The sequence below is a fragment of the Oncorhynchus kisutch genome, linkage group LG12, assembly GCF_002021735.2.
Source record: "Oncorhynchus kisutch isolate 150728-3 linkage group LG12, Okis_V2, whole genome shotgun sequence".
NCBI lineage: Eukaryota > Metazoa > Chordata > Actinopteri > Salmoniformes > Salmonidae > Oncorhynchus > Oncorhynchus kisutch.
In genome coordinates this window covers 3452737-3479347 of record NC_034185.2, presented here as the reverse complement: position 1 = coordinate 3479347, position 26611 = coordinate 3452737, and the positions used below count along the sequence as shown (strand labels likewise).

Here is a 26611-nt window from a genome sequence, read left to right as displayed (position 1 = left end):
AACATATTTACTGTACCGAGGGAATGACTGAAATATGGAGAATGGAGAGGTATGAGAGAGAGAGACAGAGGAGAGAGAGAGAGAGGAGACAGAGAGGAGAGACAGAGAGGAGAGAGAGAGGAGAGACAGAGAGAGGAGAGAGGGAGAGAGAGACAGAGAGGAGAGACAGAGAGGAGAGACAGAGAGGAGAGAGAGAGGAGAGACAGAGGAGAGAGAGAGGAGAGACAGAGAGGAGAGACAGAGAGGAGAGACAGAGAGGAGAGACAGAGAGGAGAGACAGAGAGGAGAGACAGAGAGGAGAGACAGAGAGGAGAGACAGAAACAGAGAGGAGAAACAGAAACAGAGAGGAGAGACAGAGAGGAGAGACAGAAACAGAAAGGAGAGACAGAGAGGAGAGACAGAGAGGAGAGACAGAACATGTTTATCTATAATAATCCTGACTGTAATCTCCCTCCCTGCCACTAGGGTGCAGTAGAGGCTGTGGCAGAGTAAGGTATAGTAATTAACTGCTGCAACACTAACAAACCCATCATGTCATCAACAACAGCCCTCGTAGTAATTTAGTATATGCTTATCTATTTGAATACAACATTTACATGTGTTGAATGCAGGGAAGAAGTGGGTTGGGGAGTTCAGGAGGCTACCATCTGTTCAATCACAAATGAGAATACCCTGCACCCTGGGCCCTGCACCCTGGGCCCTGCACCCTGGGACCTGCACCCTGGGACCTGCACCCTGGGACCTGCACCCTGGGACCTGCACCCTGGGACCTGCACCCTGGGACCTGCACCCTGGGACCTGCACCCTGCACCCTGGGACCTGCACGCTGGGCCCTGCACCCTGGGCCCTGCACCCTGGGACCTGCACGCTGGGACCTGCACGCTGGGCCCTGCACCCTGGGCCCTGCACCCTGGGACCTGCACCCTGGGACCTGCACCCTGGGACCTGCACCCTAGGCCCCTCTATATTTCAGTAGGGACACAGCGTAAAAGGCCAGAAACAGACCCTATTAGACACTATTTTACAAAATATTCAGACCCCTTTTTATTTTTATTTTTATTTTACCTTTATGAACAGCAATGACGGCCTGGGAACAGTGGGTTAACTGGTCTAGGAACAGTGGAACAGTGGGTTAACTGGTCTAGGAACAGTGGGTTAACTGGTCTAGGGACAGAGGGTTAACTGGTCTAGGAACAGTGGAACAGTGGGTTAACTGGTCTAGGAACAGTGGGTTAACTGGCCTAGGAACAGTGGGTTAACTGGTCTAAGAACAGTGGGTTAACTGGTCTAGGAACAGTGGAACAGTGGGTTAACTGGTCTAGGAACAGTGGGTTAACTGGTCTAGGAACAGTGGAACAGTGGGTTAACTGGTCTAGGAACAGTGGGTTAACTGGTCTAGGAACAGTGGAACAGTGGGTTAACTGGTCTAGGAACAGTGGGTTAACTGGTCTAGGAACAGTGGGTTAACTGGTCTAGGAACAGTGGGGTTAACTGGTCTAGGAACAGTGGGTTAACTGGTCTAGGAACAGTGGGTTAACTGGTCTAGGAACAGTGGGTTAACTGGTCTAGGAACAGTGGAACAGTGGGTTAACTGGTCTAGGAACAGTGGGTTAACTGGTCTAGGAACAGTGGGTTAACTGGTCTAGGAACAGTGGAACAGTGGGTTAACTGGTCTAGGAACAGTGGGTTAACTGGTCTAGGAACGGTGGAACAGTGGGTTAACTGGTCTAGGAACAGTGGGTTAACTGGTCTAGGAACAGTGGAACAGTGGGTTAACTGGTCTAGGAACGGTGGGTTAACTGGTCTAGGAACAGTGGGTTAACTGGTCTAGGAACAGTGGGTTAACTGGTCTAGGAACAGTGGGTTAACTGGTCTAGGAACAATGGGTTAACTGGTCTAGGAACAGTGGGTTAACTGGTCTAGGAACAGTGGGTGAACTGCCTGTTCAGGGGCAGAACGACAGATTTGTACCTTGTCAGCTCGGGGGTTTGAACTTGCAACCTTTCAGTTACTAGTCCACCGCTCTAACCACTAGGCTACCCTGCCGCCCCCTTGACTTGTGGGGATATTTTTCAGGGACTGTGAGACTAGTCGGGATGAAGGGAAAGATGAACGGAGTAAAGTAGAGAGAGAACGTACATATGCTCCAGAACGTACACATAGAACTTACGCATAGAACGTACATATGTAAACGTAGAACATAGAACGTAGAACATTTACATAGAACGTACATATGTAAACGTAGAACATAGAACGTAGAACATTTACATAGAACGTACATATCTAAACGTGATATTTCTTTATTTCTTATTTTTTGGACGGGACATTTCTTTAAACCTGTTTTTGCTTTGTCATTACGTTGGTATTGTGATGTAGTTTAATGAGAAAAAGAAGAGAAACAACAATTGAATCCATTTTAGAAGAAGTCTGTAACGTAACAACATGTGGAAAAAGAGTCAAGGGGTCTGAATACACTTTAGATGAGAAGGGATTTTTAAGCTGTAAATATTTCACTCTGCTACTAGCGAGGGGGATCTGTCTGACTGACACATATAACCTCTCCTAGGATGAGTCACACACAGAGGCAATGCTATAGACATCACAATACGCTTTCAGTACTTATTATAGGACCTGAATGTAAAAGACATCGCCAGACAGTCAAAGCCCCGTAGTCACAGGGTGAACGGAGAGAATATTAAAGAACGGCTTTTCTCCAAGCTGCATATCCTTTAACTCATAATCAAATTAGGATTTGGGGGCTCTGGTCTATAGTAGTGCACTATATAGGGAATAGGGTCTATAGTAGTGCACTATATAGGGAATAGGGCCCTGGTCTATAGTAGTGCACTATATAGGGAATAGGGCTCTGGTCTATAGTAGTGCACTATATAGGGAATAGGGCTCTGGTCTATAGTAGTGTACTATATAGGGAATAGGGCTCTGGTCTATAGTAGTGCACTATATAGGGAATAGGGCTCTGGTCTATAGTAGTGCACTATATAGGGAATAGGGCTCTGGTCTATAGTAGTGCACTATATAGGGAATAGGGCTCTGGTCTATAGTAGTGCACTATATAGGGAATAGGGCTCTGGTCTATAGTAGTGCACTATATAGGGAATAGGGCTCTGGTCTATAGTAGTGCACTATATAGGGAATAGGGTCTATAGTAGTGCACTATATAGGGAATAGGGTCTATAGTAGTGCACTATATAGGGAATAGGGTCTATAGTAGTGCACTATATAGGGAATAGGGCCCTGGTCTATAGTAGTGCACTATATAGGGAATAGGGTCTATAGTAGTGTACTATATAGGGAATAGGGTCTATAGTAGTGCACTATATAGGGCCCTGGTCTATAGTAGTGTACTATATAGGGAATAGGGTCTATAGTAGTGCACTATATAGGGCCCTGGTCTATAGTAGTGCACTATATAGGGAATAGGGTCTATAGTAGTGCACTATATAGGGAATAGGGCTCTGGTCTATAGTAGTGCACTATATAGGGAATAGGGTCTATAGTAGTGCACTATATAGGACTCTGGTCTATAGTAGTGCACTATATAGGGAATAGGGCTCTGGTCTATAGTAGTGCACTATATAGGGAATAGGGTCTATAGTAGTGCACTATATAGGACTCTGGTCTATAGTAGTGCACTATATAGGGAATAGGGCTCTGGTCTATAGTAGTGCACTATATAGGGAATAGGGCTCTGGTCTATAGTAGTGTACTATATAGGGAATAGGGCCATGGTCTATAGTAGTGTACTATATAGGGAATAGGGCTCTGGTCTATAGTAGTGTACTATATAGGGAATAGGGCTCTGGTCTATAGTAGTGCACTATATAGGGAATAGGGCTCTGGTCTATAGTAGTGCACTATATAGGGAATAGGGCTCTGGTCTATAGTAGTGCACTATATAGGGAATAGGGCTCTGGTCTATAGTAGTGCACTATATAGGGAATAGGGCTCTGGTCTATAGTAGTGCACTATATAGGGAATAGGGCTCTGGTCTATAGTAGTGCACTATATAGGGAATAGGGCCATGGTCTATAGTAGTGTACTATATAGGGAATAGGGCTCTGGTCTATAGTAGTGCACTATATAGGGAATAGGGCCCTGGTCTATAGTAGTGTACTATATAGGGAATAGGGCCCTGGTCTATAGTAGTGCACTATATAGGGAATAGGGCTCTGGTCTATAGTAGTGCACTATATAGGGAATAGGGCTCTGGTCTATAGTAGTGCACTATATAGGGAATAGGGCTCTGGTCTATAGTAGTGCACTATATAGGGAATAGGGCTCTGGTCTATAGTAGTGCACTATATAGGGAATAGGGCCCTGGTCTATAGTAGTGCACTATATAGGAATAGGGCTCTGGTCTATAGTAGTGCACTATATAGGGAATAGGGCCCTGGTCTATAGTAGTGCACTATATAGGGAATAGGGCCATGGTCTATCGTAGTGTACTATATAGGGAATAGTGCTCTGGTCTATAGTAGTGCACTATATAGGGAATAGGGCCCTGGTCTATAGTAGTGCACTATATAGGGAATAGGGCCCTGGTCTATAGTAGTGCACTATATAGGGAATAGGGCTCTGGTCTATAGTAGTGTACTATATAGGGAATAGGGCCCTGGTCTATAGTAGTGTACTATATAGGGAATAGGGCTCTGGTCTATAGTAGTGTACTATATAGGGAATAGGGCCCTGGTCTATAGTAGTGTACTATATAGGGAATAGGGCCCTGGTCTATAGTAGTGCACTATATAGGGAATAGGGCCCTGGTCTATAGTAGTGCACTATATAGGGAATAGGGCCCTGGTCTATAGTAGTGCACTATATAGGGAATAGGGCCCTGGTCTATAGTAGTGTACTATATAGGGAATAGGGCTCTGGTCTAAAGTAGTGCACTATATAGGGAATAGGGCTCTGGTCTATAGTAGTGCACTATATAGGGAATAGTGCTCTGGTCTAAAGTAGTGTACTATATAGGGAATAGGGCCCTGGTCTATAGTAGTGCACTATATAGGGAATAGGGCTCTGGTCTATAGTAGTGCACTATATAGGGAATAGGGCCCTGGTCTATAGTAGTGCACTATATAGGGAATAGGGCTCTGGTCTATAGTAGTGCACTATATAGGGAATAGGGCCCTGGTCTATAGTAGTGCACTATATAGGGAATAGGGCTCTGGTCTATAGTAGTGCACTATATAGGGAATAGGGCCATGGTCTATAGTAGTGTACTATATAGGGAATAGGGCTCTGGTCTATAGTAGTGCACTATATAGGGAATAGGGCCCTGGTCTATAGTAGTGTACTATATAGGGAATAGGGCCCTGGTCTATAGTAGTGCACTATATAGGGAATAGGGCCCTGGTCTATAGTAGTGTACTATATAGGGAATAGGGCCCTGGTCTATAGTAGTGCACTATATAGGGAATAGGGCCCTGGTCTATAGTAGTGTACTATATAGGGAATAGGGCCCTGGTCTATAGTAGTGTACTATATAGGGAATAGGGCTCTGGTCTATAGTAGTGTACTATATAGGGAATAGGGCCCTGGTCTATAGTAGTGTACTATATAGGGAATAGGGCTCTGGTCTATAGTAGTGCACTATATAGGGAATAGGGCCCTGGTCTATAGTAGTGCACTATATAGGGAATAGGGCCCTGGTCTATAGTAGTGTACTATATAGGGAATAGGGCTCTGGTCTATAGTAGTGCACTATATAGGGAATAGGGCCCTGGTCTATAGTAGTGTACTATATAGGGAATAGGGCCCTGGTCTATAGTAGTGCACTATATAGGGAATAGGGCCCTGGTCTATAGTAGTGTACTATATAGGGAATAGGGCCCTGGTCTATAGTAGTGCACTATATAGGGAATAGGGCCCTGGTCTATAGTAGTGTACTATATAGGGAATAGGGCCCTGGTCTATAGTAGTGTACTATATAGGGAATAGGGCTCTGGTCTATAGTAGTGTACTATATAGGGAATAGGGCCCTGGTCTATAGTAGTGCACTATATAGGGAATAGGGCCCTGGTCTATAGTAGTGCACTATATAGGGAATAGTGCTCTGGTCTAAAGTAGTGTACTATATAGGGAATAGGGCCCTGGTCTAAAGTAGTGCACTATATAGGGAATAGGGCTCTGGTCTAAAGTAGTGCACTATATAGGGAATAGGGCTCTGGTCTAAAGTAGTGCACTATATAGGGAATAGGGCTCTGGTCTAAAGTAGTGCACTATATAGGGAATAGGGCTCTGGTCTAAAGTAGTGCACTATATAGGGAATAGGGCTCTGGTCTAAAGTAGTGCACTATATAGGGAATAGGGCTCTGGTCTAAAGTAGTGCACTATATAGGGAATAGGGCTCTGGTCTAAAGTAGTGCACTATATAGGGAATAGGGTTCCATAGGGCTCTGGTCTAAAGTAGTGCACTATATAGGGAATAGGGCATATATAGTGCACTACTTTAGACCAGAGCCCTATGGCACCCTATTTGAGATTTGAGATTCAGACTGATGCGTCTTCCAATCTCCTGACCTCCTGACCTCTAGCTGGAGTGATGCTACTTTTCCTACCCATCTGCAGGAATGCAACACCAGCATCTTTCTGCAAAACCAAGACTGCAGAACAGAGACCAATGAGGATGCCTTGATCTTCATCGACGCACAATCACTTTTTCCTACGTAGGTGGTGAAGAGAGAAAAGAGAGAGGGGGAGCAAAGTGATCAGGAATTGTATGTGTGTGTGTGTGTGTGTGTGTGTGTGTGCTGTGACATTTGCATTCCTGCAGCAGCCCACGCTAGCACTGTCTGAAGAGCACAGACTACATCTGGACATAGACTACAGATAGACAGCTGGACAGAGACTACAGATAGACATCTGGACATAGACTACAGATAGACATCTGGACATAGACTACAGATAGACAGCTGGACAGAGACTACAGATAGACAGCTGGACATAGACATCTGGACATAGACTACAGATAGACAGCTGGACATAGACTGCAGATAGACAGCTGGACATAGACTGCAGATAGACAGCTGGACATAGACTGCAGATAGACATCTGGACATAGACTGCAGAGACAGCTGGACAGAGACTACAGACAGCTGGACAGAGACTACAGATAGACAGCTGGACAGACTACAGCTGGACAGAGACTACAGAGACAGCTGGACAGACTACAGCTGGACAGAGACTACAGAGACAGCTGGACATAGACTACAGATAGACAGCTGGACAGACTACAGCTGGACAGAGACTACAGAGACAGCTGGACAGACTACATCTGGACATAGACTACAGATAGACATCTGGACAGACTACAGATAGACATCTGGACATAGACAGAAAACAGATAGACAGCTGGACATAAGACTACAGATAGACATCTGGACAGACTACAGATAGACATCTGGACATAGACAGAAAACAGATAGACAGCTGGACATAAGACTACAACACACACACACTTGAATGCAGATATCGTCGCCCTCGCACACAAAACTTCCACAGAATAGTCAGGTTCTTCACCTGGTAGTCAGGTTCTTCACCTGGTAGTCAGGTTCTCCACCTGGTAGTCAGGTTCTCCACCTGGTAGTCAGGTTCTCCACCTGGTAGTCAGGTTCTTCACCTGGTAGTCAGGTTCTCCACCTGGTAGTCAGGTTCTCCACCTGGTAGTCAGGTTCTCCACCTGGTAGTCTGGTTCTTCACCTGGTAGTCTGGTTCTTCACCTGGTAGTCAGGTTCTTCACCTGGTAGTCAGGTTCTCCACCTGGTAGTCAGGTTCTCCACCTGGTAGTCAGGTTCTCCACCTGGTAGTCAGGTTCTTCACCTGGTAGTCAGGTTCTCCACCATTCACCTGGTAGTCAGGTTCTTCACCTGGTAGCATGTAGGTTTAAGCTGGTTTTAGTGGTGAATAATGTAGAGTGAATTAAAGGATGTAAACCATGGTTGCACAGCTGTCACACCTTGTTGTGGTCCATTAGAAAACATCACCGTCGAGACACAAACACAGTAGGGATCGACATTCTTTAACCAAAGATGTTTCTTTTTTTCTAAATACTGTAAAACTATTTGGTGGAATGTTCTTTGCGGCTGAACGGTGAAATGTTGTGCCTAAATGTTCTGTTGTCTTGACGACAAATGTTATTTTGCTATGACTCTAGCGCTTCATTTGTAGACGTGCATTTGCAGGGCAAAAAACGAATGAAGAAGCCAAAGCACAACAGTTGTTCTTCCTAAATTCCCACTCGCTCGATCGCGTTCGGACGGCTCCCGTAAGCCTACAGACATAAACACCTATAAAAACGTATCTGATGTGAGACACACAAGCTACAAAATGTGTTTAACTTCGCCCAATTGAGACCTGTTTCAAAATGTTCACTCCGATAATAACTCTGAATAAGATGTGTTATCTGTCATGGTTATGATAAATGAGGTTGGCATATAGATCATACGTGTTGAAAAACTCATTCCAGTGTGGGGCTTTGTGTTCTAAAAATATATATTTGTTCCATTCCAGTACTGTAGTAGTCTGGAAATAAATGATGTGAGTTCTTAAACAGTGAAAACATTTCAAATACACACACACACAACCCAGAGAGAAAGAGAGAGGACTGATCACAAAGAGAGAGAGAGGCCTGATCACAAAGAGAGAGAGAGAGGCCTGATCACAAAGAGAGAGAGAGAGGCCTGATCACAAAGAGAGAGAGAGAGAGGCCTGATCACAAAGAGAGAGAGAGGCCTGATCACAAAGAGAGAGAGAGGCCTGATCACAAAGAGAGAGAGAGGACTGATCACAAAGAGAGAGAGAGAGGCCTGATCACAAAGAGAGAGAGAGGCCTGATCACAAAGAGAGAGAGAGAGGACTGATCACAAAGAGAGAGAGAGGACTGATCACAAAGAGAGAGAGAGAGGCCTGATCACAAAGAGAGAGAGAGAGGCCTGATCACAAAGAGAGAGAGAGGCCTGATCACAAAGAGAGAGAGAGGACTGATCACAAAGAGAGAGAGAGGCCTGATCACAAAGAGAGAGAGGCCTGATCACAAAGAGAGAGAGATCATGCAAACCATTAAAGCGGTTCAAGTGTGTGTGTGTGTGTGTGTGTGTGTGTGTGTGTGTGTGTGTGTGTGTGTGTGTGTGTGTGTGTGTGTGTGTGTGTGTGTGTGACTCATACTTGAGTAAAAGTAAAGATAAAAGTAAAGATGCCTTAATAGAAAATGACTCGAGAAAAAGTGAAAGTCACCCAGTAAAATACTACTTGAGTAAAGTCTAAAAGTTGGTTGGTTTTAAATATACTGAAGTATCAAAAGTAAATGTAAAAATAGAAAATCACTTCAAATGACTTATATTACGCAAACCAGACATTATCCAGATCAGAGGCAGTAGGGAGGACCAGAGATGTTCTCTGTTTAGTGAGTCCTCCAGATCAGAGGCAGTAGGGATGACCAGGGATGTTCTCTGTTTAGTGAGTCCACCAGATCAGAGGCAGTAGGGATGACCAGGGATGTTCTCTGTTTAGTGAGTCCTCCAGATCAGAGGCAGTAGGGATGACCAGGGATGTTCTCTGTTTAGTGAGTCCTCCAGATCAGAGGCAGTAGGGAGGACCAGGGATGTTCTCTATTTAGTGAGTCCTCCAGATCAGAGGCAGTAGGGATGACCAGGGATGTTCTCTGTTTAGTGAGTCCTCCAGATCAGAGACAGTAGGGATGACCAGGGATGTTCTCTGTTTAGTGAGTCCTCCAGATCAGAGGCAGTAGGGAGGACCAGGGATGTTCTCTGTTTAGTGAGTCCTCCAGATCAGAGGCAGTAGGGATGACCAGGGATGTTCTCTGTTTAGTGAGTCCTCCAGATCAGAGGCAGTAGGGATGACCAGGGATGTTCTCTTTAAATGCGTGAATTGGACCATTTTCCTGTGCTGTTAATTATTCACAATGTAACAAATACTTTTGGGTGTCAGGGAAAAATGTACGGAGTAAAAAGTACATTCTTTTCTTTAGGAATGTATAGTGAAGTAAAAGTAAAAGTTGTCAAAAAATATACAAAGTAAAGATACCTCAAAAAACTAATAAAATAGTAAATAGTACTTTAAAGTATTTTTAAACCACTAATGAGTTTATAACTATATAGTTTATATTAGTAGGGAACTATATAGTATATATTAGTAGAGACCGGAAGTAGAATATATATCATAGTACTAGAATAGTAAATTAACAAACAACTGGGGATGTTGTTAGTCCCCACAAGGTCAAATCCTATTTCAAGGTGGTTTTGGGGTTAAGGTTAGAATCAGTGTTAAAATTAGGTTTAGAATTAGTATCAGAGTTAGAATTAGGTTATGGTTAGGGAGAATAGGACTTTGAATGGCTATAAATTGTGTGTCCCGACAAGGTTCGTGAAACAATTTTGAAACAAAAAGTAAATGGGGAAAAACTCCAGGTGTCCTCTAAACGCAAACGTCTCCCCACCCTACAAACACACACACACACACACACAGGTGCTGAGCCAGAACAATGGTTAACTGACACATATTTCCAATAGCAGCTGCACAACCCCCTCAAGTCTATATCATTATTCTTTCCGTCTAAACATGAAGGGATTTATCTTATATTTCTTGAAGAGCTACTGTAAAAAAAAAAATTGATTCACACTCAAAAAAGATGATAAGAATATACAAAATCCAACAAAAATCAAATGTTTCTGATTTACAAAAAATTTTACTCCAATCTTTTTTTTCTCTCTCAATAAAATTCTCAGAATACTTTCAAAAAGCAGTTTTGGGAAATCGACTCCAGATCTAGGATCAGCTTCCCCTCCCTCAAGCCTAACCTTAACCATTAGTGGGGAACATGCACAACTGACCCGAGATCAGCATGTAGGGGTCTTTACCCTACTCTCTAGAACATGTGAGGTAGCCCAGCAACAGGCAGTCCACTTCCTTAACCTCCAGGGTGAAGTTCCCCGTCCAGATCTAGGATCAGCTTCCCCTCCCTCAAGCCTAACCTTAACCATTAGTGGGGAACATGCACAACTGACCCGAGATCAGCATGTAGGGGTCTTTACCCTACTCTCTAGAACATGTGAGGTAGCCCAGCAACAGGCAGTCCACTTCCTTAGCAACCTATACTCGGGGTGAAGGCCTTCTTCTCATTGGCTCGTACGATGTCGTAAGGGGAGGGGTAAGGAATATCCTACCACCTGTCAGGCAGCACCACAGGAGCTCCAGGGCCTAGTTTGAAGAGAGGAATATCCTACCAAATCAAATTTTATTGGTCACATATACACATGTTTAGCAGATGTTATGGCAGGTGTTTCTTGCTCCAACAGTGCAGTAATATCGAACAATTTCACAACTACGCACAATATCCACAAATATAAAGTAAAGGAATTAAGAATACATCAATATATGGCCGAGCAATGTCAGAGCCGCATAGACTACGATACAATAGAATACAGTATATACATATGAAATGAGTAAAGCAGTATGTAAACATTATTAAAGTGACCAGTGATTCCGTTATTAAAGTGACCAGTGACATCTATGTATACAGGACAGCAGCCTCTAAGTTGCAGGGTTGAGTAACTTGGTGGTAGCTGGCTAGTGAACAGTCTGATGGCCTTGAGATAGAAGCTGTTGTTCAGTCTCTCGGTCCCAGCTTTGGTGCACCTGTACTGACCTTGCCTTCTGGATGATAGCAGGGTGAACAGGCAGTGGCTCGGGTGGTTGTTGTCCTTGATTATCTTTTTGGCCTTCCTGTGACATTGAGTGTTGTAGGTGTCCTGGAGGGCAGGTAGTTTGAAACCGGTGATGTGTTGGAGAGCCCTGCGGTTGCAGGAAGTACAGTTGCCGTACCAGGTGGGGATGCAGCCCGACAAGATGCTCTCAATTGTGAATTTGTAAAGGTTTGTGAGGGTTTTATGAGCCAAGGCAAATTTCTTCAGCCTCCTGAAATTTCTTCACCACACGATCTGTGTGGTTGGACCATTTCAGTGGTGTGTACGCAAAGGTCCCGTCAATGTGGATAAGGGGGTACTCTGCTATTTCCTGAAGTCCACGATCAGCTCCAGGTTATTTTCCTGGCACCACACTCCCAGGGCCCTCACCTCCTCCCTGTAGGCTGTCACGTCATTGTTGGTAATCAGGCCTACTACTGTTATGTCGTCTGCAAATTTGATGTTTGAGTTGGAGGTGCATGTGGACATCCAGTCATGGGTTAACAGGGAGTACAGGAGGGGGCTGAGAACGCACCCTTGTGGGGCCCCAGTGTTGAGGATCAGCGGAGTGGAGGTGTTGTTTCCTACCTTCACCATCTGGGGGCGATGGCGTTTCAGTGCGATGGCGTTTGCATCGTCTGTGGATCTATTTGTGCGGTAAGCAAATTGGAGTGGGTCTAGTGTGTCAGGTAGGGTGGAGGTGATATGATCCTTGATTAGCCTCTCAAAGCACTTCATGATGACAGAAGTGAGTGCTACGGGACGATAGTAATTTAGTTCAGTTACCTTTGCTTTCTTGGGTACAATGGTGGACATCTTGAAGCAAGTGGGGACAGTAGACTGGGATAGAGATTGAATATGTCCGTAAACACTCCAGCCAGCTGATCTGCGCATGTTCTGAGGATGCGACTGGGGATGCCGTCTGGGCCGGCAGCCTTGCGAGGGTTAACACACTTAAATGTCGTACTCACATCGCCCACGGAGAAGGAGAGTCCACAATTCTTGGTAGCTGGCTGCGTCGATGACACTGTGTTATCCTCAAAGCGGGCGAAGAAGGTGTTTAGCTTGTCCGGGAGCAAGACGTTGGTGTCCGTGACGTGGCTGGTTTTCCCTTTATAATCCGTGATCGTCTATAGACCCTGCCACATGTCTGAGTCAGTGAATTGAGACTCAACTTCGTCTCTGTACTGACGGTTTGTCTGTTTGATTGCCTTACGGAGGGAAGAACTGCACTGTTGGTATTCGGCCATGTTCCCAGTCACCTTGCTGTGGTTAAATAGGGTGGTTTTGAACGAATGCTGCCATCTTTCCACGTTGTCTGCTTTGTCACTTCTCAGACAGCACCAAAGTGGCTCCTCACTGGACTGAAGCCTGCTTTTATAAGCCCAGTCAGTACGCAACAAATGACAATTCTAAATGTAATCCCGTGTTTAAAAAAAATTGGTGGCTACGATTTAAAATAAATGTATTTCTCTTATCTCAACTCGAAAAGTGCGCCTCCCATTCAGATGCAAAGGCAAAAGCCTCCCTACCGTCACCCTCAAGTTTACAATGTGAGCTGGAGGCAGTATAACGGAACATGAGCTAGAGGCAGTATAATGGAATGTGAACTAGAGGCAGTATAATGTCATGTGAACTAGAGGCAGTATAATGTCATGTGAACTAGAGGCAGTATAATGTCATGTGAACTAGAGGCAGTATAATGTCATGTGAACTAGAGGCAGTATAATGTCATGTGAACTAGAGGCAGTATAATGTCATGTGAACTAGAGGCAGTATAATGTCATGTGAACTAGAGGCAGTATAATGTCATGTGGACTAGAGGCAGTATAATGTCATGTGAACTAGAGGCAGTATAATGTCATGTGAACTAGAGGCAGTATAATGTATAATGAGAGGAAGATACAAAGCGAGAGGTTTCACTCTCTCCAAAATAAGTCCAAAGTGTTTCTATGGGTTTATTTTGGGCCTAAGCCCCATTGTTAGGGCTGAAACACAAGCATCTCCTCATTATGTACAGATCTCTGATAGTATTTTCTGTTGGTCATCTTACTGTTTGAATTTATTTTGTTATCGTTTACTGAACGGTTAATGAGGGTCAGTTAGTCGGAACCAAATTTGACCGAAATTGGCATCCCTGGTTTCTTTAACAAGCACTTTTAATTTCAAACTGAACCTCTCTGCTGCTTCTGAACCAGACCTTTGAATACTATTTCAAATCATTTCAAATACTTTATCTGAGCTTGATTGAGCTTGCCTGGTGCAATGGAACCAATAAAGCTGTCAAAAAACCGAACCATTGGCATGAAAACGAAATAGGCAGAGTTGAGTCATAGCCTCCACGGCTACAGAGACAAATAAGTCTGAATTCATATCTCAATCTCAAACATGAACAACAACACACATACAAGCACCAGTCAAAAGTTGACACCTAGTCATTCCAGGATTTGTCTTTATTTGTACTGTTCTACATTGTAAGAATAATAATGAAGACATCAAAACTATGAAATAACACAATATGGAATCATGTAGTAACCAGAAAAGTGTTAAACACATCAAAATATATTTTTATATTTGAGATTCTTCAAAAGTAGCCACCCTTTGCCTTGATGACACCTTTGCACACTCTTGGCCTTCTCTTTCCTAGTTTTGATGTCTTCACTATTATTCTACAACCCTTGAATGAGTAGGTGTGTCCAAACATTTGACGGGTAAGTCAAATAACATTCTACTGGTAGCAAGAATTTTGTAAACAAAACGAGGTTTTGAGTCCAGCGTCGTTTCGTGTATCAGTTGTGGAAAATCTCTTCCCTCCTATTTTGCAATCCATATGTCACAGCTGTACATTTTTTTTTTACCTTAAATGAAACTTTTCTACTTATCACAGATGTCTTTAACCAATGATGGTCTTTGCTGCAGGGCCGACCAACAAGATCCTTACTTTGTCCCCTTTCTACTTTCCTGCTCCATTTTAGTTGTGATGCTGCAAGTCGTTGGTTGTAATTTTGGGTAAGAGCAGACATTTCCATATATATGTTTGTTAGCTGCATGTGTAACATAACTATACCAGTCCCTGTTATGATATAATTTACAAAGATTACATTTTTTATTATCAATTAGTATATTTGAGTTGAACCATATTATTTGTTCTGTCTTCTCTGGTGGACTAAAATGAAATTGCAACTAACTTTCTATGGCTTGTTTTAAAAAAAAGGTGATATTTTGGAGATGATTTCATTTTCAAATAAACCAAAAGTGAGAGGTTGTAATCTGGTTGTAATCTGGTTGTAATCTGAAAAAAGGGAACAAGGCCATTCTTACTAACCTGCGAGAGAACCAGTTCTGATTTAAGTCTAACTTCTGTATGACGAAGCCTTTAGTGTAGGTCATAATGGTCGAGTGCTTTAGTATATAAAATGTCTGGCCTCACAATTCATACTCATGATACAAATAATAAGAAGTAGTCCTGTTTAAATTGTTTCTGGTTCCCTTCCCTGTTTCTTCTGTTCCTCAACACAATCCTGTCTCGGCGATCTATGGACAATTATTATTAGTGTTATTGGGGACCTTTAATGATGCAGAATTGTTTTGGTTCCCTTCACCAGATCTGTGCCTCGACACAATCCTGTCACGGAGCTCCACAGACACTTCCTTCGACCTCATGACTTGGTTTTTGCTCTGACATGGACTGTTAACTGTGGGACCTTATATAGACAGGGGTGTGCCTTTCCAAATCATGTCCAATCAATTGAATTTACCGCAGGAAATCTATCAAGTTGTAGAAACATCTCAAGGATAATCAATGGAAACAGGATGAACCTGAGTTCAATTTCAAGTCTCATAGCAAAGGGTCTGAATACTGATGTAAATGAGGGATTTCCGTTTTTTATTTGTAATACATTTGCAACAAAAACTGTTTTCACTTTGTCTATTGTAATGTCATTACGGGGTATTGTGATGTCATTATGAGGTATTGTGATGTCATTACGGGGTATTGTGACGTCATTACGGGGTATTGTGATGTCATTACGGGGTATTGTGATGTCATTATGGGGTATTGTAATGTCATTACGGGGTATTGTAATGTCATTACGGGGTATTGTGATGTCATTATGGGGTATTGTAATGTCATTACGGGGTATTGTGATGTCATTATGGGGTATTGTAATGTCATTACGGGGTATTGTGATGTCATTATGGGGTATTGTAATGTCATTACGGGGTATTGTGATGTCATTACGGGGTATTGTGATGTCATTACGGGGTAGTATTGTGATGTCGTTACGGGGTAGTATCGTGGTGTCATTACGGGGTAGTATCGTGATGTCATTACGGGGTAGTATCGTGATGTCATTACGGGGTAGTATTGTGGTGTCATTACGGGGTAGTATTGTGATGTCATTACGGGGTAGTATTGTGATGTCATTACGGGGTAGTATTGTGATGTCATTACGGGGTAGTATTGTGATGTCGTTACGGGGTAGTATTGTGATGTCGTTACGGGGTAGTATTGTGATGTCATTACGGGGTAGTATTGTGATGTCATTACGGGGTAGTATTGTGATGTCATTACGGGGTAGTATTGTGATGTCATTACGGGGTATCGTGGTGTCATTACGGGGTAGTATCGTGATGTCATTACGGGGTAGTATCGTGATGTCATTACGGGGTAGTATCGTGGTGTCATTACGGGGTAGTATCGTGGCGTCATTACGGGGTATTATCGTGGCGTCATTACGGGGTATTATCGTGATGTCATTACGGGGTAGTATTGTGGTGTCATTACGGGGTAGTATTGTGATGTCATTACGGGGTAGTATCGTGATGTCATTACGGGGTAGTATCGTGGTGTCATTACGGGGTAGTATTGTGGTGTCATTACGGGGTATTATTGTGGTGTCATTACGGGGTAGTATTGTGATGTCATTACGGGGTAGTATTGTGATGTCATTACGGGGTAGTATTGTGATGTCATTACGGGGTAGTATTGTGATGTCATTACGGGGTATCGTGGTGTCATTACGGGGTAGTATCGTGATGTCATTACGGGGTAGTATCGTGATGTCATTACGGGGTAGTATCGTGGTGTCATTACGGGGTAGTATCGTGGTGTCATTACGGGGTATTATCATGGCGTCATTACGGAGTATTATCGTGATGTCATTACGGGGTAGTATTGTGGTGTCATTACGGGGTAGTATTGTGATGTCATTATGGGGTAGTATCGTGATGTCATTACGGGGTAGTATCGTGGTGTCATTACGGGGTAGTATTGTGGTGTCATTACGGGGTAGTATTGTGGTGTCATTACGGGGTAGTATTGTGGTGTCATTACGGGGTAGTATTGTGGTGTCATTACGGGGTAGTATCGTGATGTCATTACGGGGTAGTATCGTGATGTCATTACGGGGTAGTATTGTGGTGTCATTACGGGGTAGTATTGTGATGTCATTACGGGGTAGTATTGTGGTGTCATTACGGGGTAGTATTGTGGTGTCATTACGGGGTATTATTGTGGTGTCATTACGGGGTAGTATTGTGATGTCATTACGGGGTAGTATTGTGATGTGTGTAGATTGGAGCAGATTTGTATTTATTTAATCCATGTTAGAATAACTAAAAAGTGGAAAAAGTCAAGAGGTCTGAAAACTTTCTGAAGGCAACGTACTAAAAACATGTTGCATATATTAATTTATTTCTACAATGAACAAAATAATATGAGTGTTAATGTTGGCAGTTCATACGAAGGACCGTCACCGTTAACCAGGATCGGCATTACGAAAATTACATTTTAGAAAACAATTGTGATTCATCCTATTTTGTCCGTAACATCATTACCCCTTAGCAACAGATGTGGGATACACACACACACACTCTCTCTCTCTCCACAAACAACCACAAGCTCAGATGTTTAACACTTGGTCCATCCCAGAGCCCAACTCAAGACAAGACTTGATGTGTGAATGCATATAGAGTTGTAGCTGTTTGAGACGGCATGCAACATGGAGCACGAATGGAGAGATTTAATTAACCAATGTCAAGTCCTTCCCCTCAACACACACACACGCTGGTCCCCCGTTGTCAACCCATCTCCCCAAACACCTCTGTGCAGTCAGACCTTTGATTATTACTGTGCCACCAGGGCCACAATAATATGCCCCCCTCTCTGATTGTCCTAGTGTGACCCCCCCCGCCTCTCTGATAGTCCTAGTGTGACCCCCCCCCCCCCTCTGATTGTCCTAGTGTGACCCCCCCCTCTCTGATTGTCCTAGTGTGACCCCCCCCCTCTCTGATTGTCCTAGTATGACCCCCCCCTCTCTGATTGTCCTAGTGTGACCCCCCCCTCTCTGATTGTCCTAGTGTGACCCCCCCCCTCTCTGATTGTCCTAGTGAACCCCCCCCCCCCCTCTCTGATTGTCCTAGTGTGACCCCCCCTATCGGTTTGTCCTAGTGTGACCCCCCCCTCTGATTGTCCTAGTATCACCCCCCCCTCTGATTGTCCTAGTGTAACCCCCCCTCTCTGATTGTCCTAGTGTGACCCTCCCCTCTCTGATTGTCCTAGTGTGATCCCCCCCTCTCAGATTGCACTAGTGTGACCCCCCTCTCAGATTGTCCTAGTGTGACCACTCCCCTCTCTGATTGTCCTTGTGTGACCCCCCCCCCCTCTCAGATTGTCCTAGTGTGACCCCCCCCCTCTCTGATTGTCCTAGTGTGACCCCCCCCCCTCTCCAAGCGTTACTGCAGCTAGTGTTGCCAGCACTACCTGGGTGGGGGTCTATTTCAACCCAACTGATATACTTGTGATATTGCTACTTGTAGGCTAGTGTCTAATTGGTCTCAATACATTTCATGATGTGTAGCCTAACGTGAGCAGCCATGTGTCCAATCTGTCATTATTACTGGGTAAGCGTTAGAATAAGCCTAATCAATATTTGCAGCTGTAGGTGGTATTAATATCTCTAGGAGCTGATCACACAGTGAAAGATTTTTAAAGATTTTTAAAAAGTTAATTAAGGAAAGATTTGAACTGAGAAAGCTGATCTTCGGCCGTTGTTGAAAATATGCATCGTTAAAATTCCCTGTAAGTCTAAATTGGCCATCTGGAAACCAGGCCCTGGTCCGATGTGGTCCCTGCTCTAGTCCAGGCATACCTTTCTCTGGTCGCGGTGCAGCTGAGGCTTCCTGATTGGCTCTTGGTACAACTGCTGTCTCCTTATTTGCTCTCTGCGGCAGCGGTGTGTCATTATTGGTCCTGGCGTCCAGGGGAGGCAGCCCGGCGCTCTCGACTGAGAGAACGGCGTCCAAGGCTCTCTGAGGGTCGAAGGCGCACCGCAAGGCAGCCTGGGTAAGGACCGACTCTGGCATGGCATCACCCAGCACCGCTCGCATCAGGTCCAGACACGAGTACAACTTGCCTGTGGAGACACACACACACAGTTTATTCAGGGGTTCCAATAAGAGTTGAATCATGTTACAAGTGGGGGGGGGGGGGGTTAAGGGTACCTTGGTCCAGGGGGTTGAGGTTGTGTGTGAGGGGGTGGAGGGGGGTTAAGGGTACCTTGGTCCAGGGGGTTGAGGTTGTGTGTGTGGGGGTGGAGGGGGGTTAAGGGTGTGAGGGGGTGGAGGGGGGTTAAGGGTACCTTGGTCCAGGGGGTTGAGGTTGTGTGTGAGGGGGTGGAGGGGGGTTAAGGGTACCTTGGTCCAGGGGGTTGAGGTTGTGTGTGTGGGGGTGGAGGGGGGTTAAGGGTACCTTGGTCCAGGGGGTTGAGGTAGTGTGTGAGGGGGTGGAGGGGGGTTAAGGGTACCTTGGTCCAGGGGGTTGAGGTAGTGTGTGAGGGGGTGGAGGGGGGTTAAGGGTACCTTGGTCCAGGGGGTTGAGGTTGTGTGTGAGGGTGGGAGAGGTGTGTATGGCCTCATCTTCCTCCATCTCCTCCTCCTCTAGGGGTGGCTCAACGTTGGGTCTCTCCTGCCTGCTGGAGTAGATGAACTGGGCTGCTGTGGATACCACAGAACACACACACACACAACGGATAACTCAACAGCCAATCACAGTGCTTGGCAATGTCAACCATGTGTCACATCCAGTGTTCTGAGTTCTGATGCGGTGGCCTTTTAGAGATAACCAGGAGGGACGATGTTACTGAAAGATGCAGTAAGTCAACAGGTGCAAAGTACAGCAAAATGTCATCACGTTTCGAAGTCAACTTTCCTCTCTTTGTCTAACAACACTTTACTGAATCTAGCAAAGAAGTTGTGGGTCAGAGTGCAGTATTAATTTAGCTTCATAGCACACACGTTTTGGTTAGCACGTTTCTCACACCGGCTGCTGCCAAGGAGGGAGCAGGCCTGCCAAGGAGGGAGCAGGCCTACCAAGGAGGGAGCAGGCCTACCAAGGAGGGAGCAGGCCTACCAAGGAGGGAGCAGGCCTACCAAGGAGGGAGCAGGCCTGCCAAGGAGGGAGCAGGCCTACCAAGGAGGGAGCAGGCCTGCCAAGGAGGGAGCAGGCCTACCAAGGAGGGAGAAGGCCTACCAAGGAGGGAGCAGGCCTACCAAGGCAACAGCAGGAGGGTCTTCTAGCAACACGTGCCACGGAGGGAGCAGGCCTGCCAAGGCAACAGCAGGAGGGTCTCCTAGCAACACGTGCCACGGAGGGAGCAGGCCTGCCAAGGCAACACCAGGAGGGTCTCCTAGCAACACGTGCCACGCAGGGAGCAGGCCTGCCAAGGCAACACCAGGAGGGTCTCCTAGCAACACGTGCCACGGAGGGAGACGCAACAATAGTTAGGAAACATCTACTCATTCCAGGGTTTTTATTTCTTTTTTACGTTGTAGAGTAATAGTGAAGTCACATCAAAACTATGAAATAACACCATATGGAATCATGTAGTAACCAAAAAGAAGTAGCCGCCCGTTGCCTTGTTGTTTGCATCCTGTTTGCAACAAGGCAGTTTAATAACAAAAACATATGGCAAAGTAAGTCACTGTTTGTCCTGAGTGAGGGGTGAGGGTTGAATCTAAATTAGACCTTATTTGGTCAGAAGCACTGGGCGATGTCGGGAATGAGATGCCATTTCAGACACACAGTCTAAGGCAGGGCTCCCAACTAGCGACCTGGGGATGATTTATTTGGCCCTTAAATCCTGAGCAATATAATATATATATATAATATCCATACAGCTCTTTTTTCCCCTTAATTTTCCACCATAATTTGCAAATAAATTCATTAAAAATCCTACAATGTGATTTTCTGGATTTTTTTCCCTCATTTTGTCTGTCATAGTTGAAGTGTACCTATGATGAAAATTACAGGCCTCATCTTTTTGAGTGGGAGAACTTGCACAATTGGTGGCTGACTAAATACTTTTTTGCCCCACTGTATATATAAATATATATAATATCCATACAGCTCTTTTTTCCTCTTAATTTATTTTTCTTACTAGGGTAGTGTAACAGACCTGTAGCAGGGGAGATAGACTATAAAGAACATGTGTACTGTACTGGGGTAATGTAACAGACCTGTAGCAGGGGAGATAGACTATAAAGAACATGTGTACTGTACTGGGGTAGTGTAACAGACCTGTAGCAGGGGAGATAGACTATAAAGAACATGTGTACTGTACTGGGGTAGTGTAACAGACCTGTAGCAGGGGAGATAGACTATAAAGAACATGTGTACTGTACTGGGGTAGTGTAACAGACCTGTAGCAGGGGAGATAGACTATAAAGAACATGTGTACTGTACTGGGGTAGTGTAACAGACCTGTAGCAGGGGAGATAGACTATAAAGAACATGTGTACTGTACTGGGGTAGTGTGACAGACAGGGGAGATAGACTATAAAGAACATGTGTACTGTACTGGGGTAGTGTGACAGACAGGGGAGATACACTATAAATAACATGTGTACTGTACTGGGGTAGTGTGACAGACCTGTAGCAGGGGAGATAGACTATAAAGAACATGTGTACTGTACTGGGGTAGTGTAACAGACCTGTAGCAGGGGAGATACACTATAAAGAACATGTGTACTGTACTGGGGTAGTGTAACAGACCTGTAGCAGGGGAGATAGACTATAAAGAACATGTGTACTGTACTGGGGTAGTGTGACAGACCTGTAGCAGGGGAGATAGACTATAAAGAACATGTGTACTGTACTGGGGTAGTGTGACAGACCTGTAGCAGGGGAGATAGACTATAAAGAACATGTGTACTGTACTGGGGTAGTGTGACAGACCTGTAGCAGGGGAGATGCAGTAGTCATCGTCAACAGACTGTCCATACAGATCGTCATCGTCAAGGTCTGCAGAAACACCAGGCAAAGTGACACAGTTAACAGAGGCAGCTAGCTAGCTAGGTTACACACAAACATCGTAATCACTCTCTCACACACACACTGGCTGCCTATCATTTGGCCTAGTCAGCAACTCTGCCTGGCTGGCTGGCAGCTTGTATGAGGCCTTTACTGGTGGACTGGATACACACCAGTATCTTTTAATAGTGAGACAATTACCTTACATTGAATAACGAGTATACTATAAAAATTTAACTAAAAAATTGCCTGTCCCTTTTAATAGCCGGGCAACAGCACATATTTCAGCAAATAAACGCCCATTTCTAAATCAATTCTTTACCAGGTTACCGTGAATTACCGTGAATTTGTTTACGAGGTTCAATGTTTGATTTGTTACATTTAAGTAATGACTGGGGAAAAATGCCAATCATCCATTTTTAAACCGCCATTAAGAAACTGCGAGTCATTGGCTGCTAGCGGCTGAGAAGTGATAACTAACTGTACAACTTTGGGAGAGCAGATCTCTTTGACTAAGCAGTTCAAGAGGAGAATAATTATTCTGTCAACAAAAAAATAAACATATAGAAAACATTTATTTATTATTATACTAAAGACAAAAGCAACGTGGCAGTGTAAATGATAACACATTTGTGCAAGAAATTAAGACATTTATTAAAATGCTGGAATTGAATGCTGCAAATAAACAATTAACTAAAGTGCATTTAGACGGTCTTCAGACCCCTGGACGTTTTCCTCATTTTGTTACGTTACAGCCTTATTCTAAACAGGATTCAATTGTAGTATTTCCTCATCAATCGACACACAATACCCCATAATGACATCACAATACCCCATAATGACATCACAATACCCCATAATGACATCACAATACCCCATAATGATGGAAGCAAACAGAGGTTTTTAGACATTTTAGAAATGTATTGAAATTAAAACTGAAATGTTACATTTAAATAAGTATTCAGACCCTTTACTCAATACTTTGTTGAAGCACCTTTGGCAGCGATTACAGCCTCGAGTCTTCTTGGGTAGGAAGCTACAAGCTTGGCACACCTGTATTTGGGGAGTTTCTCCCATTCTTCTCGGCAGTTCCTCTCAAGCTCTGTTAGGTTGGATGGGGAGAGTTGCTGCACAGATATTTTCAGGTCTCTCCAGAGATGTTTGATCGGGTTCAAGTCCAGGCTCTGGCTGGGCCACTCAAGGACATTCAGAGACTTGTCCAGAAGCCACTCCTACTTTGTCTTGTTGGCAGGTGAACCTTCGGCCCAGTCGGAGGTCCTGAGTGCTCTGGAGCAGGTTTTCATCAAGGTTCTCTCTGTACTTTGCCCCGTTCATCTTTGCCACAATCCTGACTAGTCTCCCAGGCCCTGCCACTGGAAAACACCCCCACCGCATGATGCTGTCACCACCATGCTTCACCATAGGGATGGTGCCAGGTTTCCTCCGGACATGATGCTGTCACCACCATGCTTCACCGTAGGGATGGTGCCAGGTTTCCTCCGGACATGATGCTGTTACCACCATGCTTCACCGTAGGGATGGTGCCAGGTTTCCTCCGGACATGATGCTGTTACCACCATGCATCACCGTAGGGATGGTGCCAGGTTTCCTCCGGACATGCTGCTGCCACCACCATGCTTCACCATAGGGATGGTGCCAGGTTTCCTCCGGACATGATGCTGTTACCACCATGCTTCACCGTAGGGATGGTGCCAGGTTTCCTCCGGACATGACGCTTAGCATTCAGTCTAAAGAGTTCATCAGACCAGAGAAGATTGTTTGTCATGGTCAGAGCTCTTTAGGTGCCTTTTTGCAAACTCCAAGCGGGCTGTCATGTGCATTTTACTGAGGAGTGGTTTCCGTCTGACCACTCTACCATAAAGGCCTGATTGGTGGAGTGCTGCAAAGATGGGTTGTCCTTCTGGAAGGTTCTCCATAGAGGAACTCTGGAGCTCTGTCAGGGTGACCATTGGGTTCTTTGTCTCCTCCCTGACCAAGGCCCTTCTCCCCCGATTTCTCAGTTTGGCCGGGCGGCCAGCTCTAGGTGGTTCCAAACTTCTTCCATTAAAGAATAGTGTAATTGGGGACCTTTAATGATGCAGATATGTATTGGTACCCTTCCCCAGATCTGTGCCGACACAATCTTGTCACGGAGCTCCACAGACACTTCCTTCGGCCTCATGGCGTGGTTTTTGCTCTGAGATGCACTGTCAACTGTGGGATCTTATATAGACAGGTGTGTGCCTTTCCAAACCATGTCCAATCAATTGAATTTACCACAGGTGGACTCCAATCAAGTTGTAGAGACATCTCAAGGATAATCAATGGAAACAGGATGCACCTGAGTTCAATTTCGAGTCTCGTAGCAAAGGGTCTGAATACTTATGTAAATAAGGTATTGTTTTATTACTTATAATACATGTTCTAAAAACCTGTTTTCAAATCGAATTTCAAATCAACATTTTATTTGTCACATGAGCCCGAATACAACAGGTGTCGACCGTGAAATGCTTACTGACAAGCCCTTATCCAACAGCACAAGAAAGAGTTTCTTAATAAACTAAAGTAAAACAAATGTAATTAAATCAAAAGGTAACAAGAAAATTACACAACAATGACAAGGCTATATACAGAGGATACCTGTACCGAGTCAATGTGTGTGGGTACAGGTTAGTCAAGGTCCCTTTGTCATCATGAGGTATTGTATTGATGAGGAATAATAATAATAATTTTATCCATTTTAGAAGAAGGCTGTAACGTGTCAAATTGTGGAGGAAAGGAAGGGGTCTGAATACTTCCCGAATGCACTGTATATAAAACTAATATTTTGGGCAATTCAACCAAATTCTCATAGAAATGTGAGTTATAGATCTGTCATTCTCAATTAAAGCCAGTCTAAGAAAAGGTAAATATGTTCTATGTATGCTATTTCTATGCTTCCTGTTCTTAAGTTAAGTTTTTTTGCTTATTTAATTGAAGTTTTATACACCAGCTCTAAACAGCTGAAAATACTATACTTTTGGTTATGGAAAATAGATGTCTCAGCGGTTTAGATGGTTGAATGATACTCTACATTATACTTGCTTGTTTTGTCACATTAACTGAAATAAGGCAAACTATTAGAATGTTTAGCAACCAAGAAATGGTGTTGCTATTTTTGCATAGTGCAGCTTTAAATACGGTTCATGGTTCGTTTCCTTGCCACGATACTAATGAGTATCGCGATACTTGTATCCTACTGGCCAGCTTCAGTGAGTAGAACTTGAAAAGCTAACTAGCTAGCAAGCAAGCAAGCAAGCTAACTAAGCAATAATATTGACACATATCGGCCGATAGAGTTGACTTAGTTCATTAAATGAACTAAATAGTTAAACTCAGTTCTCTGAAATATATTCCTTTGTATTAATTTTAAGGCACCAATTGCAATTGACAGCCCAAATAGGACACGACAGCAAAAAATGGACCCTTATCAAGCTAATCGGCTAACGTTAGCTTGCTAGATAACACGTTGGTTTGTTCGGGCATCGGAGGGTCCAAGCACTTTCACAGCATCTAACCTTCATCATAGTTGTAGCCACGGACATTTCTGTGCCGGGACATGTTGCCTTTATACTTCTCCTTTCGGCCGTGTTGAGGCGGTTTTTTGGCTCACAGCGTTTGTTGTAACATGTCATGCGTCCATAGGCGAAGCGAGAGGTTCTACTCCACCACATAAAAAAATCTGTCCACGAAGTGGAATAGTTTGTATGGAGGTCAATGAAAGAATGTTGAATTTGGTCAACAACAACAACAAAATATATATATATAATTACTTATTTGCTACGTGAGATTATTTTTGATCGAATAGAATTATCGTTAATGACTAGATTGTTACGAATGCACAGATATGAGTGGACGAGTTTATTTTAGATTTCCCCTTGTCATAGAGATAGATAGATGACTCCTAATGAATATCGCCAGTTTTAGCATGGGCATTGTCATTGAGGGCTTCCACTATCTTAAAGTATTCAACTGGGTGAGGATTCCTAGAAGTTGGGAGCAATCAGCCAGTGAAGAAGAATCACATTAACTATTTTAAAATGCCCATGTTGTCATAGACCCTGTGATGATACGGAGAAAAAGATGAGTCAACTATCTATCTCTATGGCCTGTTGTTCACGCGCTTATCTTCCCTCTCATTGGCTAGAATGGTCCCACCTGATCTCGCCTTCCTTCCATCTTTTCGGACATGTAATTCCACTGTTAGAGCGGTGACTCGAATATCTTTAATGTAATAGACCATCTTTGATGCGTCTCTCTTTCCGAGAGTCATTATTAACCCCTTTATATATATATATATGTAACCCTACCCGAGTTCAAATAAAACCGAACAATGTTTTCCCTTATCTTTAAGGTCCCCCATATGTGAAATTGACGGTTGTGCAAACATATTTTGCTGCAAAAGTGTTTACATTCATAGATATATTACCACTTTAACTAAAACGGTGCAGAATAAAGCCTGGTTTGAGGTGGGTGGAATTCCACCAATCCAAAGAGAGGAAAAGCCTTTGCGCTTTGTGGACAACGAATCCCATCATT

The 26611-nt window shown here is 44.1% G+C and overlaps 1 protein-coding gene across 3 annotated transcripts in view; it reads right to left on the bottom strand.

The window, feature by feature from the left end:
- LOC109883966 (HBS1-like protein) overlaps positions 1-25913 on the bottom strand; it is a 76804-nt gene extending 50891 nt beyond the window's left edge. Inside the window, exons 1-4 of one of the 3 annotated variants that reach the window (XM_031836734.1) lie at positions 25591-25913; positions 21959-22024; positions 19585-19719; positions 18876-19139 (exon numbers count right to left, since the gene is read on the bottom strand). In XM_031836734.1, the coding sequence (XP_031692594.1) occupies positions 18876-19139; positions 19585-19719; positions 21959-22024; positions 25591-25633 (508 nt within the window). In that variant the 5' untranslated portion in view covers positions 25634-25913. Of the gene's footprint in view, positions 1-18875; positions 19140-19227; positions 19263-19529; positions 19539-19584; positions 19720-21958; positions 22025-25590 lie in introns of those variants that run through there. The other 2 variants (XM_031836736.1, XM_031836735.1) reach the window with 2 other exon arrangements.
- Between the last annotated feature and the right edge of the window lie 698 nt (positions 25914-26611).